The 17,338-nt window shown below is 36.8% G+C and overlaps 1 protein-coding gene across 5 annotated transcripts in view; it reads right to left on the minus strand.

Moving 5' to 3' along the window:
* The window catches only part of hth (homothorax), a 161,293-nt gene that overhangs the window by 104,994 nt on the left and 38,961 nt on the right, over window positions 1–17,338 (minus strand). For all 5 annotated transcript variants that reach the window (XM_066299818.1, XM_066299819.1, XM_066299816.1 and 2 more), the window contains 2 exons: window positions 7,449–7,499; window positions 3,375–3,425 (listed from right to left, as the gene is read on the minus strand). In XM_066299818.1, the coding sequence (XP_066155915.1) occupies window positions 3,375–3,425; window positions 7,449–7,499 (102 nt within the window). The remainder of the gene's footprint in view (window positions 1–3,374; window positions 3,426–7,448; window positions 7,500–17,338) is intronic.

Below are 17,338 nucleotides of genomic sequence, written 5' to 3' on the forward strand. Positions count from 1 at the left end.
CCATCTGATAAACTTATTCAAATGTACACATCAACCTCTGGGCGATTTCAAATTGGCCATTACCGAGCCAATAAAGGAACATTATTGAACGCGCCTGACCCATAACAATTTTCAACTTTAATGCCTTCGAATTGCAACGTACAAATTCGCTTTGGTAAGAAGTCGCATGTGGACTTCTTATTTTTGTGCGGCTGCCTCGGCAGAGGAGCTCCAGACGAGGGAAACTTCTCCAGGTTTTGGGAGAACACAGGTTTGAGGATTTTTAGGAAACTGCGCTGACCAGTCACAAAGTTGTCCTAAAACAGACAGTTTTTGCTGCTATTAATAATATTTTGAATTCGGAAAATTGCAGCACTCTTTCGGCAATGCAGGTTTTTCTGGATTAACTCAAAAACGGGAAAATCTTAAAATCCTTTTCGAAACTGCACCGAGCAGGCCATTAAATTGCCTTCAACTTTTTCCATTTAACCATTGTTCTATACCTTATAGTTCTCAAGAGACCCATACGTGTAAGCTCAATTTAGACCACTCTCTATGAACTCACATACAAGAAAGTCGCATATACTTGCAATTTGTTTCCAGCAGGAAGGGTTTTGCTGCAAAAGACGTTTCTTTGTTAACAAATCTTTTGTGTTTTTACCTTACAATATATTTATTAAGCTCTGGGCGATTTCAAATTGGCCGTTACCAAACCAATAAAGGAACATTATTGAACGCGTCCGGCCCATAATAATTTGCAGCCTTCATTCCTTCGAAATGCAACGTACAAATTTGCTTTGGAAAAGGTTCGGTGTTGACCAATAATGATTTCGAAATGGCCACGCGATGCTGTTTTGGAATTTCAAGGTTTTTCGTTTTTGAGTCAATTTCGAAAGCCTAAAAACGTACGTTTTCGAGAAAGGATTGCAATTTCCTGGATTTAAAACGTGTTTCGAATCCGTTATTTCTCCGAATGAAATCGCAACTACAATAACATGGAAAAAATAATAAGGAGGAACTCTTGAAGGGGCACGAGAGAACAACAACCGTATCTTGGTGCGTCCTATGATTTCTTTCGTTATGTGAAATCTACGAAGAAAACTTCACTTTAAAATAAGACCTCCAAGGGAGTAGTGATCCACGACGAGACTCATGCACAGAACCTGAAAGATGCGAGGTTATCTTAGACCCTGACAAACTGCTCAAGATATTCCACACCTACATTTCTGAACTCGTCTGTTTAAAGAGATAATTTGTATGAGGAGCAAAATGCGGGATAATTTAAGTCTTTAGATTGGAACGCAGCCCCAAACTGTCCATCTAATGAGTGAACAAATAAAAATTAATTGGTCCACAAGTGAAATTTTTTATGATTATTATTCTGATTCTATAAAGTTTCTTTTGCTTAAACTGCGGAAACTCCTCTTGTCCCAGACATCATTTTCAGAGAAATTTGTGCATTTTTCTCTGATCGCTTAATCGCCAGTTGGTTGGATATTATCACCATACCCGTTCCAATATGATAGGAAACTCCCCATTAGTAATACGTAACCAACCAAGACGTCCCTGAGCCAGTCTACTTTTATTCCAGCCTGTGGATTTTTATCATCAATGGTGAGTTGCTTACAGGGTATCAACCGAGACCTGTAAATGTAGTTTTTCGTGCCTTATTAATTAGAAAAACAATTACTAAAGTACCTCTCTATCAGCTTATCAAGCAGATAACAAACATATTGCTGTACATATATTATGCAGGCATATTATGTCGACCTCGGCATTCGGGCAGAAAAAAAGCAGCGAAAAAGCTCGTTACGCTTCAGTTATAGAGAGAATGCTATAACACACAGTCAAGGGAACAAAAGGTAATATTGGTGATATGGTTACTAGTTGCAAATTTAACTCTTGAGCATAATTAAAAAGAAATGCACGAGGACAATGTGAGCGCGTAGGAGCAAAATATGACCACTTTAGCCTTTCAGAAATACCTGTGGACCTTTTCAGGTTGGAGAAAAAATAAAACAATAAATCAGAGAGAGCAATTCATTAAGTTTCGAGATACCTTTTTAAAACCATCATTATATATAGCATTTAAAAGATAAAAATGGGCCCAATTGTCAAAAAGATGTTAAACCAGTGCGGATGCCGCCCCGATTCGAGAAATGTAACCGAAAATTAGAATTTCCTGTTCCCAGATTAGATAGAGATTAAAAAGTGGACCCTGCTCGTGGGATAATGCGACAACCATATGTAAAATGATTATTTTGCATTTAGCAGCACAAGTATTTAAATAATTGTTGATATTCAACCGGTTGTAGCAATATGCAAATGACCGAAGGACTTAATCGTGTCCAATACATTAGATTTTTCATTCCTCGAATGCGGCGGACATCAAGAGACGTCCATCCGGGATGAATCCATTATTCAGAACTTACTCTGATGGGCTGTAAAATATCTCATTAAGAACTGAAAAAATACGCTACTTTCAGTCCCTTATGAACAACATATGTTACATATTGTAAACATGATAACTATCCAATTTGACTAATTCTTTTCATGGGGCTCGAAACAATCAACACCCTGAGGCTCAAGTTCTTGAATTTCCATTGTATATGACTACAATTTACATATTACGCTCGTATGGTTCGGTCATGGAGAGCGTCGCATGTTTTTAGGCTAAAATAAACGAATGGAAGCGTTAATGGATGCATTTGAATTGTAAAAATCTTATTAAGAAAGAGACTGTCCATTGACCTTTAGTGCTGAGCTCAGAATGATCAAGAGGGTGTGATCTTTTCATGGATTCGACAGGAATTATCTGGGACCATCATCGGTTCGATTGCCTCAGGTTTTGGCTAGTCATTAAAATTAATGGTTTGCCAGGGCAAAACCTCAGGGTTTTAGGAGAGAAACACTCCCCTTTTATATTTCTTATATTCATAAATAAGAGTTAAGAGAAGAGTTAAAATTTGGTGAAAAAGTTTTTATGCTATTGCCTCAATTTAAGTACTTGGAGTTAACTTTTTAAAACCTGCTTCATGTGCTTACTGAAAAACAAACATAGTGTCAAATAGCCCTCTGTAAAAATAAAGGGGTGATTTTCACAAACGCGAGGCCCTTTGCAAGTGAAGTCAAGTGGGCAGTCTACTTGTTTGCTCGATGTAAACCCCACTTCCCACTTGCCCCGCCGTATTTTACACGTCAACTATCCCCTTAAGGTACATTTACATCGAGCATTATGCAGCAAAATCCAAGCTTTGGATTTCTTTGCGAGGAAATTGATTCGTGTCAACTGCTAAGGGATGTGCCAGTCTCTCGCAAATCAACCCTATTTTTGGTCCCGTGTCTAAGTTCATTTCTGCGATCCAACAATTAAGTCCAAGTGGACAGTTACTTACCTTTTCTAATTCTAAGAGGTGAAACCGCAGTACTTGTATTGCCTGCACCATCTAAAAAACAAATACATAGATGAAGATTTAAAAAATATTGATGCCAATGTACTGTCAAGGGAACCATAGAAGTTTTTGGTTCTCATTGGTCCTCATCAGGCATACCGTCGAACATACCTCGACTTGAACAATTCCTTGAAAATTACATGATTATGAGTTATTTTCCAAAAATGATTTCTAGCATTGGCCTAGCCTTACGTATTACCTAAGGCACTACGAGAGAAGCTGCAGCTTGAATTCGAAAATTGGTTATCCTGAAACATCTGGTTAAATTGTAGAGCTTTGAAGTAATAAGCATGGTCCAAAAAGTATGAGATGTCCCATGAAGTGATAAAAAACGTAAAATTTAAACAACAGTATAAATCTAATACATTTTTCATACAATATGAATTCGTTAAAATTATCTAATAGCGTTTAGTTATTAAAATAAACAAAAAATTAATAATTCTATTCGTCTAATAATATACACTTGTTTTCTCTTTTTAATCGCCTCTTTTGTGCATATTTGTTCAGTTCTTATCTTTCTACTTCAATACCGTTTTCAATTCCATACGTTCCATTTTATAGTTTTTGCCAATTCATAATGCTTCGTGGAAATTTATTAACACCTGAGGAAAAGGGATAAATAAAAATTTTGAACCAATCGAAATAATCAGAAAGAAAAATTGCTGCAAAATTAAGCCGTTACAAAACATTTATTCACAATTTTATTAACCAAAAATGTAAAACTATCAAAATACAAAAAAAAACTGGAAGCGAAGAAAACTGCATAAGTGAAATAAAAGAATAATTTTGAGGAAAACTGTTCAAGAAAGTAAGTCATAAATTAAAATTATATTTGAACTTTAGTTAGACGCATACAAACAAACAGTTTGTTAAAGCACTTCAAGTTCGCAGTTTCCAAGAAAAAAACCAAGAAAACCATTCATTACTGAAAGTCAAAAAATGCGAAAGCGGTTTTTGCAAAATGAGTGGTGTCTTGATCCAACGAGTACGTTTCAGTCATTTTTTTCAGGTCGAAAAAATTCAATCTCGACGGACCACATAGTTCAGGTTAGTACTGCCAGAACTTGAAAAGAGAAAAATAGTGCAGGATTTTTTTAATGGTCCAACCAATATGGCGTTTCCATCGAGTAAAATTAACACTCACAATTATGTATCTCTTCTCAAAGACAACGTTTTTCCTCCTGATGACTTTTTGGTACGGCCTAATTCATGTGGTTCGTGTAACAAAACAATGGTTTTCCGTCCGCAACATTAATGTTATGGAGGGGCCGAGAAGAGTTAAGATCTAAACCAAATGGAAAATTTATGGGGGTATATGTCCTGTAAGGTCTACGCGCAGGGGATACAGGAAACGGCGCCAGTTTAACAGTTTTGAGAACCTAAAGAAAAAAAATTTCTAAAGAGTGGTGTGGCATTTCTCCTGAATTCTTTCAAGTGTTAATCGAAAACATGAAAGACCGAGTATTTAATGTCACACAAAGGAAAGGGAAAACCATATGATTCTGAGGGTATATTCACCAAAAATTTATGTGATCTTATAGTTCTAGGCAGGATTTTTTCATTTTGTCGTTATAAAAATGTTAAAACAGAAAATTACCCAAAATGAATCCTTAGGAAAAATCCAAGGGTGGGCTCGTACTTTTTGGACGCACTTTAAGTCAAAACTGCTTTGTGGCGCTGCAATCTGGAATTTTACGAAGAGTCATATTTTTCAAGTTGGGGGATTGGTTGGAGACTTTGGACCTCAACTATAGCAAAAAAAAAGAGAATGAAAGGGATAATATGAATTTTTAATTCTGGTGTGCCAAGCCATGCGAAGTGCTTTTGTGTATGTACAAACGGCATACCGTTGTCATCCGAACACGAACATGGATAAACTGAACAACCTGAACGCAGTTCCGCCTTTTGTGTACGAAGTGAGCATTATTCTGAGGTCTCTCCTCGTTCAGACAGCGAAATTGCGCCACTTTACGCAATCAAAGAAAAAATGTCACCAATTTTTAATAATAATGCGAGTATATTAGTTCAAGTGAATTCCACCAACGAAAATGAGGGCAATAACATTGCACGGTGGATTAAAGTGTCATTACTACCAGTTGTAACAATGAACATCCAACGTTATTAGATAAATCACTGCTTTCCGGGGCAAATTAGTGTCTGAGTCTGTATTTTATAGGAGAGGCGTAGGTGTGTTCTACCCTGATTGGAGTTGCTAGACAATGAGACACTCGAAACGTAAAATTAACCGGTATATCTTTGCGTGATTTATATTTCTGCATGAGCTCGGCCATGTTTCGGCGTTTTTGTTGCATTCCCACATGCTGAGCAAAACAGCTTTTTATGCTTCAATATTTAGGTTTTTTAAATTATTGATTCGAGGTGTTTTTAACAATATCCTGCGGCAATTTTTATTCATGCATTTCTATGCTGAAATTTATCGCGCCATTACCATTAACCACCGCATTATTTATTATTTGTAGTAATAGATATTTAAATTGTTTATATGAGAACCACACACAAGTCGCAAAAGCCTAATTTAAAATTGAACTCCCGTTTAATTGCATCAGCATAACACAATTACGTCCCGCATTAAGATAATTTAAAATAGGTAGCGTCGTTGTTTAATGAAATGTCATGATGTGTACGTTTCCACTTCTTTGTAAATATACAAAGTCTTCTGGAAAATATTCCTGTTAAATTGATATCTATAGCACTTAAAAGAACAAGTGTGTATTTAAACAAACTTAGATATGCAATAAACAAATAGCATTTTACATAAACTGGCGCTCAAAAAGATAAATGGGAGTTGTGCTTACATAGCAGCCACAAAGATATATAATGTAGGATCAGAAATAGATATTTCTATCTCGTTGTGTTCAAGAGATATACCACTTTAAGTCCGAATCTTCAACCCCATTTCCAGCCGCGAAATGGAGTTTCATGGAAAACTTCAGCGGCGAAGTTTAAAAAACCAAAGATTTCCGAAGGAGCACTTCGAGTCATTGAATGATTTGATGATCGCTTGCCAGCCAGCATCAGCAAAAAAAAAAAGGAAAATGACGATTTTTGTTAGCAGTTCTGCATAGCTCTCCCTGCCACACCGAAATTATTTCCACGTTGATTGACATTTGAGCTGGTCTGAGCCAGTTGTATCCTATATGACGCTGGTCAAATTTCCCTTAGGGAAGTCCATTATCTCTCCTCGTTAGAGAGACAGCGAGGCTTTCCACTGGAAGAGTTGATCGTTAGTAACCTGAACTAGAAATTATTGTTATGAACATTGAAATTAGCGGTATTCGATTTGATTTAAAGATTCTGAAAATTACTAAAACGTCTTGAAAGTGATTTAAATGAACCCTAATTGATATAGGAGGATAGTTTTGTTGGAACCAATGCCATGAGAGAACCTAATCAAAACTACGTTACCTCAGGAGAAACGAAATTCGGATGAGATGGGAGAAGAGAAAATCGGAAGAAGTGGGAGGAGAATCGAAATTTGGAAGATAAGAGGAGGACTGAAATTCGGAGGAGATTAGAGGAGAGTCGAAATGCTGAGGATATAGGAAATGCAAAAGAGGCGGGAGAAGATTCGAACTTCAGAGGAGATGCTAGGAGTATCGATATTCAAAGGTGGCGGCAGGAGAATCGAAATCAGGTAAGATATCGAAGTAATTCGACAAAATCGGGCAGCAAAACTTTATATGCAGATAAAATATGAAGAAAATTTTATGTGAAACCATGTGAATGAATTGAAGTCGAATTACTTTAATAGGAGCATCAAAGTTTCATTTTGAATGATACGTTTTCCTATGACGCTCAGATTGCCTTGAATTAAGTTTTTCTGTCAGCGATCCCTTTCCCTCGTAAATGTAAAATCAGGTTTTGTTCAGGTCGAGATTTGATTCGATGTACTATCTTTGCACTAATTAGACTACATTTAGACTGGTCTGTGTTTCAACACAGTATTGAAGCTAATGGTAAACTTGCGACCTTAATAAAACATTTTCAGTTACTTACTAAAGAATCGACTTCCGGATCTGCTATGTAATACGGCTTTTCTTGACGTATCTGCAATAAAAAAAAAACATCGTTAACCACACTTAAAAACGAAACTCATATTTTACCATAAAAAAAGCACCAATAATATGGGTACCTATATTGTACCCTGCTATTTAAAGGCAGTCTTATAAAGTGAGGGAGCCTGATCGTAAGGTGCCGATAAAGTCGACGTTCCGTCAAGATATTATTACACAGAGGTTGGACACTCCTCTAAAAATCCACGTGCCTCAACCACTTTTTGTTTACTTTCATAATAATTATAGCAATTTTGTGGGTCTGATCGTCCCCGGTCCCCTTTTTTTTAGGAGTACCGTGTTAGATCACACGGTATAGAAGAAAATGAAGTGGTTCCACACGAATGTCGCGCAACCTTACAGGTGTGTCATTTGTGTGAAATAATTACTGTAATTATGTCGTTTAGTCGCAAAAAGGTTGAAAGATTTTAATTAAAGCTTAAAATGATTTTGTGTTGAGTTTTTGCACAGGGTGCTAATAGATCAGACTTTTTTCACTAAATTGGATGTGTTATGTAATTGAGGTACTTAATTGAATAATCGCGTAGTAGTACGTGTCTACCCATAAATCCAAATGAGCTTGTTTACAGATTACATTTTTATTAGCATGTAAAAAGAGCACTTTGCACACTTATATTAGTAAAGTATACTCATAAACATTTGACAAATTGTTTGCAATACTTTAAAACCACCTCGTGAAGCTAAGTTAGTACAGAGCATTTGTTCCGCTTTTTCCTGCCAGTTTTAGAATTTTTTTTTTTGCTGATGCCATGACAGTTTTGCTTAAATTTATGCCATTTCCTTGTTGCTTCTTTGTCGCACGGCAAAATTAGAACATGTATGGAACTCATTAGGGAGTTCTATTTTCTGTAGTTCCTATTATACTGCGGGACGCTCGCCAGGCAAAATCCCACTCGTTGGATAAAACTGTATATTTCCTAACTGGTTTTGTTCGTCAACTAGTGCATATCACTCCAACCATCATCGAACCGCAACTCAAAAAAGGGCCAACAACTGTGAAACTACAAATTCATATATGTAATTACTAATAATTGGTCCATTTGAGTAATGTATGTATATTCATGTTCTGACTAAAATGCTTTCCTTATTGTGAAAAGCATATTTCTTTCTGAAGTAACAAATATATAAATTCGCACCTTGTAACTACATTACACTCGTATAAATCTCAGTCTGACGTTATACATAATGCATTATAATTTATGGGCTGTAAAAGTATGGTGATAATTATAAATGAATGTTTAAGCGCAATTTAAAAATTAGTTTAAGTGACCAATATAGTTTATTTAAATTCCCCTCACGATATAAACAACGTCACGTGACCGCTAGCCCATGGCGCCCGATAATTGGGCAGATAGCCAGTCGAGTAAAAAAATCGGCAAGTGGTAGTGGTGGTGGATTCAGGGCCGGCTTTACCAAGTCTGGCGCCCTAGGTGAAGTTTTGAATCGCCGTCCCTCTCCACTAAGAAACCGCCGCTGACCAAGCAATTACCACACTGAACTAACCTCCCCCAATGCCGATACTGAACTTTTGAAATTTTAAAAAACATTTCAGCGAGTCCGATTGTAATTGCTCAGACTCAAATTCCACCAAATATTGCACCTGAACTGACTTTTCTGATATTTTAAATTCAGCTTTAATCTACGAAAATTTCTTTCGTTCAAAGTTCGATATGCAATCGTTTAACGCAGCTATTTAATACGGTTTTGATACTGCCATCATACTATTCCTTGACGTGAGACGCTATCTCAGTTCGAGTGGCTGAAAACTTCCACTTAAAGGCGTGTTCCCAAATAGCCTAACAAGAGCTGCGACATTCAAAATATGGTGACCGGAAAATGTTTGCAATCACCTACTTGTGATTAATTTGAATTGGGCTAATATTCTGATTTGCAATGGTTTTTAAGGTACAGCCGCTCTCTTCAATTAGTGGTTTACCAAGTCAATAAAATTTTCAATTCATCTCTGAATTGGGCGTCGTTCGCATCGGCGCCGTGGGAGCCGTTCGAGGCTTGCTAAGCATACAGCTGGTCGTGGAAAGCCGGCTTTAATATGCATGAATAACATAAATGTTCATGCCTCACTAGCAATGTGTGTTTATCTTTCAAATACGTTTTTTATTTACGTTATGGGACTATTTTAGGTTACTTACCGAAGCTTTTACTCACTAATGGCCAACCTGACTCGTTAAGTATACAATACCTAAATGGAGAGGCCACAATCATTTGATTTATCACCCAAAATCTGTTGCGAATACGTTGGATATTTTGGAATTTTCTTCAAAATACCTAAAGAAAAACGTGTGGACTTGCTGCAATTGGCAGTCCAGGCCCATGGAAACCAGTTTATTGCGCTAGGCAACACGACAATATATGCCATTAAATAAGCACCATCCTCAGGCAATTTTTTTATCATTATCACATACATTATGCTGGTTTTTATTTTTTTTATATTCAATCCAATGGGACTAGTCATAAAAACACCGGTAAAGGTGCATTAACATATTAATAACTATCATTAATTGTGTTATACTTACGTATTCCGAGAATTTCAATTTGTCAACAAAGGGGGGTTGAACCTTTGAAACGCAATCAAATCCCCTCATTAACGTACTAGAGCTTTTTTGCATATATTCGACTTCTCGAATATGTCATCAAGATCTTACTGCGCATTTAAAAGCAAAAATCTTCTCCACATTCTTTGACCCGTTGCACTGCCCGCATCCTCCCATCCTCCTGGGCCAATTCTCATGGCGATGGTTGTGGTATATTTAGTATCGAGAACAGAGATTCCTCTCATTGGGCCGGAATCGAGACGGAACCTTAACTTCTTAGATGCTATCGTTATTATAATGGTCAATGGTGAGTAGATTATCGACGCACTGGGAATATCATAAAATTCTTGTACTGTCCCACGCATTTAGAACAAGGGTTAGTAAACAAGGTAAACAGCGTGAGTTCAAAAATAAATTTGGTCACTTAAAATAAGAAGCCGATTTGAAGCACACAAAAACCTAAAAGTATCTTTTTAGCAGGGGCATTCCCGCTGTGATTCTTTATAACTGCTGGTCTGTTTAACTTGCTTCGAACCTTTGGGTTCAAAATCACCTGCCGTTGACGCGGCGTGCTGGTAATTTATAGCAGGCCCGTAAAATAATTTATGTCTGACTGTAAATATCCAAACAAGAAATTTATGGTGCATATTCTTCTCGTGCTATCCCGATATGCAGAAAACAGCACGAGTTGTTACTTTTATGACCCTTGGAAACATCTTTTGTCTTATTAGTGCCGGTTAATGGGATGTTGGGTGTTCAATGGATTTGCTTCGCGTCTTTAGATTAGTTCTCTGGAATCTTCGTTTTTTTCACTATTTTTATTGGTAGATGGGGTCTAAACCATTGTGCGAACAGAACAGTCAACTTTCACGAAAGTTACTGAGAATCGAAGGCACCGCACACAGCGGTGAAAATGTTCAAATTTATCAAGGCCCTCATCAAAAGCCTCAAAAGACAAGGTCATTAGCGCCATGGCATCCAATTAACTCTACCAACCTCCGGATTGTGATCATCGCCTCTGCCATAGTCTACAGAAGAGACCAAACTTTTTGTTATAAGCTCCAAAATCATAATGTTAAACCGGCGCTCTTTTCAATTAGGAAACACATAGTAAAAAATTGTGGAAAACACCTGGTGGGTATATAACTAACGAATTGACTAATTTGTACAATTTTCAAATCAGCTGATATAAGTAATGAGGCGTTTATAAAACATGAGACACTTCATATGGGCATGTAATTTATTCGCTAAGCCTGTAAATTTTATTATGCATGCAGTGGTCGTAAAAGGCAAATATTTTTGAGCGCTTTTTTTTAATGGAACTCCCAGAATATGTTTGGCAGAACATGAAATCGATGTATAGACAACGGCAAATCTAATAAGAACATATAAAAACTGATCCTAATAACCTGCTTTTAACATAATCGTATGTTTATGCTCCCAGATAAAAGCACTTTCAGTAGGTACCAACCGATAAATGGCCAAATGCACGCATATCAATGCACAATAATCGCATGTTATGAGTGGGCCAACGCAAGTACCTGCGATACGTACCTATACACACATACTTGATGACGTACTGCTGATTACTTGAAGATGGCAGCTATATATCTCCATACTTGAGGTGTCTCCTGATTCAAACATGATTTCCCCTACTAGCTTTAAAGACGCCATTATTGAGAATATCAGACAGGTTAATAATGACGCGTTTATATCCTTTTCAAATTAAGAAATTTAATTTGGATTATTGCAATTTTATTAAATCTATCTCAACAAAAAATTCTATATGAACCGCAGGTGTGATATGCTCATGACCCGTCACGTTTTAAACATCTCGGCGCAGCGCGCCTTGTGGTAGGAAGGTCATAATGATGGACTTCACAATCTTGGTGTATAATATACTATTAACAGTTTGCAAAGGTATTTCACGGGTATTTCAGTTTTGACTGAAGAGTTCAGTTAGCAAATTAACATGAAATGGAACATTTAACGCATATGTACTGAGATTTTATTTTTATTGGACTTTTACATTTATAAAATAGCCTTCAAGTTCGCTCGGCCATAAACTAATTCATCTCATAAAATCTTATTTTACGCACTTATTGCATAAATAACAATTTCGGTTCTGCAATCCAATCCGTAATATCTTTTTCGTTTCAATGAATATTGAAATCATAAAGTGCGTCGAAAGCTACGACAAAATCTTTAAATACTAAACGTCCTGAATCTCCGAATCAAGACCTAACTTTGAATTATGTAAGATTTAAGCATGCTTTTCAGTGTTTCAATTAGAAGAAAGAGTAGGGATTTAAAATAACCTCGGCAATAAATACCGAAGAGCTCCCTTTGTGATTTGCACACTCCTAATGTTTATGTGCTCTTCCAAACTGCACTTTTCACACGCTGTTGCTCGGGTTAACTTGCTTGAACCGAGTCGAGTTTAAAATATTAAGGATATTTTTTCATTATTCCATTTGATCAAAAAACTTTATGGTAAATTTGCGAAGTGCGTTCTATCTAAAAGCCCAATAAGGTTTTATCTTTGAATTCACTTTCGCTTTGCATTAAAAGGTCTGGAACAGAGTTTAAAATGGGTTGCTTCCCATTTTTTCCCAATTTTCGGAAAAAATTTTAGGCAATTTTCAAACGGAATTTGAGTTTTTTTAATAAAATTCCGCAAAATTTTTCACATTTAACCGTTTCTGTGTCTCTTATGATGCGTACGGGCACGCAAGCGTACGCGGTACCGTACCTTTTTCTTGTTACGCATCGATGTTACGATATATCAAGAATTTATGCATAACAGCATATCGTCGCGTAGCATATCAGCAAAACATACTGGCCTCCCATAAAAATGGAAAGAATAAATTGTGATTCATGTGAAGTCCGCTTGAGATGGAGGTTGAAGAACTGCGTACAAATTTCCTTATTATATTGTTATTGGTAATTGTTGATACATAATCAATGCTAGATTCTTCACACCATTGCAACTGATTAAAAATAAATACGGAAAATAAATGGCATGCAAAGTAGAGCAAAACCAGCGTCTATAGTTTCTTTGATATGACGTCTAAATACCGACAATCGATGGAATGCCTTGATGTTACGACGTTGGGATACGGTGTAACGCGACGATTTTACGCAGTGCCGTCCATGCTTGTTACTGAACGATTTTGCGATCAGATGCTCAGCTATATGTCTGTCCGCGCTTTCCAAGATTTAAGCGATCCCATACATGCATCACATATAATATACGATGTGTTCAGAAAAATGTCAAAAATGGTATCATGAGATTATTAGGGTCAATACGTTAAGATGCGGTTCAAAAATTCTTTAAAAAAAGTGTCTTGTATAGACGCTATTAATTTTCAAAATTCTTGAGAAAAAAACACGTTTTTGTTATATCTGGAGAATGTTTCTATGGATTTAAATGAGACCCAATATGCATTTATTCATTAGCATGGAAATTATTTTCATGTAACATTCATGTCTATCCGCAATGTGCAAATAGCCATTGTTGTACGAAAATGATCAGAACTTTTGGCTGGGTAGCTGCGTCGTATTGATTTTTTCTGATGATACACTCGCTCTTTCTCCAGTTTTTCTATCTCTTTTTCCGTACGGAATTTCCCATATGAATATATGGGCCTCCTACAAGGACCTAACCACTCCCGCAAATGTTCTGCGATCGGGTTTCTGACAATTCGGAAAGCACGCCGCATAAATCGTAACATAAGATGTCAGATTACTTTCACAAAAACCTATAACTTTAACCATATCAGTAATTTCTTCATTAGAGAACGCCATTGTTGATCGCAAAACGAACTTCGAAAAATGTTCATATATTTTTCTGACATATTCCATAAGTTGCACCAGCGTTCACATCGACAAGTATCGATGATCATCGAAGTGATGGAAAATTGGTATCTTGTATGAGGAAAGGAAATATTTTGTTTCGGCTTCAAATGCTAAGCGTACGAGAAATTTTCAATAGCCAGAAAAGTGACAGAAAGGGCTGATGTATTATTGGAAAAAAATCAATACGATCCCGCTACCCGGTGGAAAGGTCTGGTCACTTTTATACGAACATAACTAAGAACTTACCACTTGCACATTGCGAATAGACATGAATGTTACATCAACATAATCACCATACTAATAAACTACTGCACAATAAGTTTTACTGAAATCCATTGAAGCATTTTTCAGATATAGCAAAAAAACATTTTTTTAAAAGAAATTTGACAGTTAATAGCGTCTAAATAAAGCACTTTTTTCAAATAATTTTTCAACCAAATTTTAATGTATTGATTTCAAAAGTGTCACGACACATTTTTGACATGCATTTTCGGGACATCCTGTATTACATTCATTACCAATTTAGACCACACTGTACACACAAAGGCGTCATGTCTTGAATACAGGCTGTATAATTAAAAAATAAACAATAAATAAGTCAAAATTTCAGATATCAATTTAGGTTTTTTTTGACATCATTTGTGGGCAGCCGTTTTTCCTTCGAAGAAAAAATGGAAACGTTGAAAGTGAGAAAATGCGAAAACCGAAGCATCAGATTTAGCTTAACAAAGTAAAATCCGCTGTTTAATCCATTGAACCGTAAAAATAGGTAGAAATCGTTTGGGAGCAGTCACACGGTCAAGATTCTTTGACAGCTGTACCAGGGGCGTGTCTGGAGCATTGTGAAGGGAATTGGAATTTGGGGCTAACCTCAGAAAATCACGAAATGGGCTTTAAACTTGTGACTACATAAAGCAGCCAAAATCAATAGATTTAGAAAAGTTATTTCGGCCGTATTAAGTCAACAACCGCAGAATTCCTCGAAAAATGAGGTAATTTCCAGACAATGTGTAAGTAATTCAATTGAAAATATTGAGGAAATTCCTTTCCCAAAGTGTAAAATTTGTTTATTACTTTTTATTGATATTGAGTTTGACCAATTTGCCCATCCTTAATTGGCATCAGGCACTTTGGAAATCATGAGAACTCGACTATACTGTAAGAAGTGAATTTCTCGAACTTCTCCATTTCTAAAGCAATTGGAAAATTCTCTATTCATAAATTCGGATGTTGAGCTCTACGTGAGTTGGAAGAGATGATTCATATCACCAAGTTTCTGGAAACAAATAAACCAGAAAGGCACACGGCACATTCCTTGCGCAATGCTTCAGTACGGGTTTAGAGGTATTAAAGCGACTAAATGCATAGTTTCAAAGTAGCAGAAAACCCGATTTTTTGCCGCAAAAGTATTTATTAGTTAGCATCTTTGTGTAGTTTAACGATGATAGAAGCACAAAAGAATTAATGATTGCACACTATCTACTTCTTTCTTGCCCCGTATTTACAAGAACCTCACCACAAGAAATTGCAAGCCGTGAAGGATGGCTGCACTCTTATTGATTAAAGACAGGATATAAACATCGGGTATCTACAAGAGCCAAGCTAAAGCAGACCATAGTTAATTGCTTTTCGTTGTAAAAAAATTAACAATTTAATTAATTTCATTCTTTACTAATTGCCGTTAACAATAAGTGTAATCAGCATGGTCGATGGTCAGGTTTACAATGGCGTTTCCACTCTTCACACCAGAAGAAAGGGGATAAACTCACACGAACGCATATGGTAAAAACGCCGCCCTGGTTTCTGTTGCATAAAATTAAGTGATGCATGCATCTCGGCCTATTGTAAAGGAAGATGTTCATTTTGCCAGTGGGGCCCGAGGGCGATTTTGTGAATGCATGGTGGACCCATCCCTCTTTTTTCTCTCCAGGGGTTTAAAACAACAATTATAAAGAAACGCAGAGGTAGGTAGGATTCTAAGCCCGGTTGGCCCTTTGTCAAGATTAAACGTATTGTCCCGGGGATTTCCTGCTTTGACGAAATGGTAAAGAGCGTATTGAAGGGCTAGGGCATAAAGAAAGTTAAATTGGCTCAATTGCCGCTAAATAATGTGGAATACCAGAATACCCGCTTCGATGAAACAATTACGCCATAGGTAGGAATTTTGGTACTTTCCCCAGTTTCTTCAAAATCCTTTCCATAACGGAACAGCTGTTTGGCCAATTTCCTTGAGTTGACAAACTGCAAGTTCTAATAAAATAATTTAATGTTCCTCGTGAAGACCCAAATTAAGTTGACAGATGTTGCCAGGCCCATGTAATTAGGTACTGCTAAATCACAATAATTTAAATGCATCGTTTTGGGCAGTTCCATGCATTTGGTGTGCGTTTAGTATGCCGGCGGCTACCTGCTTGGTCGAAAAATTAACATTTTGGTATTAGACCGCTTTTTCGGTAACGTGAAACGCCCAATCTGGGCTAAAAATTCCTAATTGTAAAAATAGAACAGTCAAGCTTGTCTGATAAAAAACACCAGTACAAACCTGGAATCGAAAGCAGCCTAGACGCGTCCCCTTAAGCATCTGCAGACCACATGTAATCGAATCCCTACTCGAAAATAAGTCTAGCACTTATGCAGCTCTAGAAAAACCACATGTTTACACAAACTTCAATTAGTAACAGGCAGTGTAATTTATTATCCCAAATAAATAAATTATATTTCATAAAAGTGCCTCAAAATGCTAGCTTTATGAAGCAACGACAGGTTTATTGGCAAATCACTGAAATGGTCTGTATTCTGAACACTGGGTAGGTATGGAGTGTACGCAATAACTTGATTCCGGCGTTCCTGATATAAACTATTGGAAGGTTATGTCTGTTTAGGTTCTCGCTTTCGTTCAGGAATCGTAACTGTTTCGGGTTCTGAGGTCTGGATTACATATAAATTACTGAGGCTCGTAACATCCTGCCTCGTCACAGTACAGATCGCTACTTAAAGCTTCAAGATGGAACTATTTTAATTGTCGCCATTGTCAAGATTCTTCACATCTTCCTGCTTCGTAAAGTTTGACTCACGCAACTGAATTGTCGCCCATTCAGACTGCACACTTTCTTAATTGAAAACTAAGAGTGAGAGAGACCTTCTTGCTTCTAATAATTTTTTAATTCCGGGGAACAGGTATCTTACGAGCAGCCCTCCGAATAAATTTAAAAGCACAACAACTCTTAATTACAGATAAAATGGCCGCATAATTACTTTTAACTTGATAGGAAATGAAACGTAACGTCAGGTCGAGTCGGCAGGCTTCATTAAAACGTATAATAGAAAATATGTAAATGACCAAACTACAAATTTTAATTAAGGCATAATCAATGAGGCGAGCTGCATGCGCAATTGTATTTTT

The sequence above is a fragment of the Euwallacea fornicatus genome, chromosome 34 (genome assembly GCF_040115645.1).
Source record: "Euwallacea fornicatus isolate EFF26 chromosome 34, ASM4011564v1, whole genome shotgun sequence".
Classification (NCBI taxonomy): domain Eukaryota; kingdom Metazoa; phylum Arthropoda; class Insecta; order Coleoptera; family Curculionidae; genus Euwallacea; species Euwallacea fornicatus.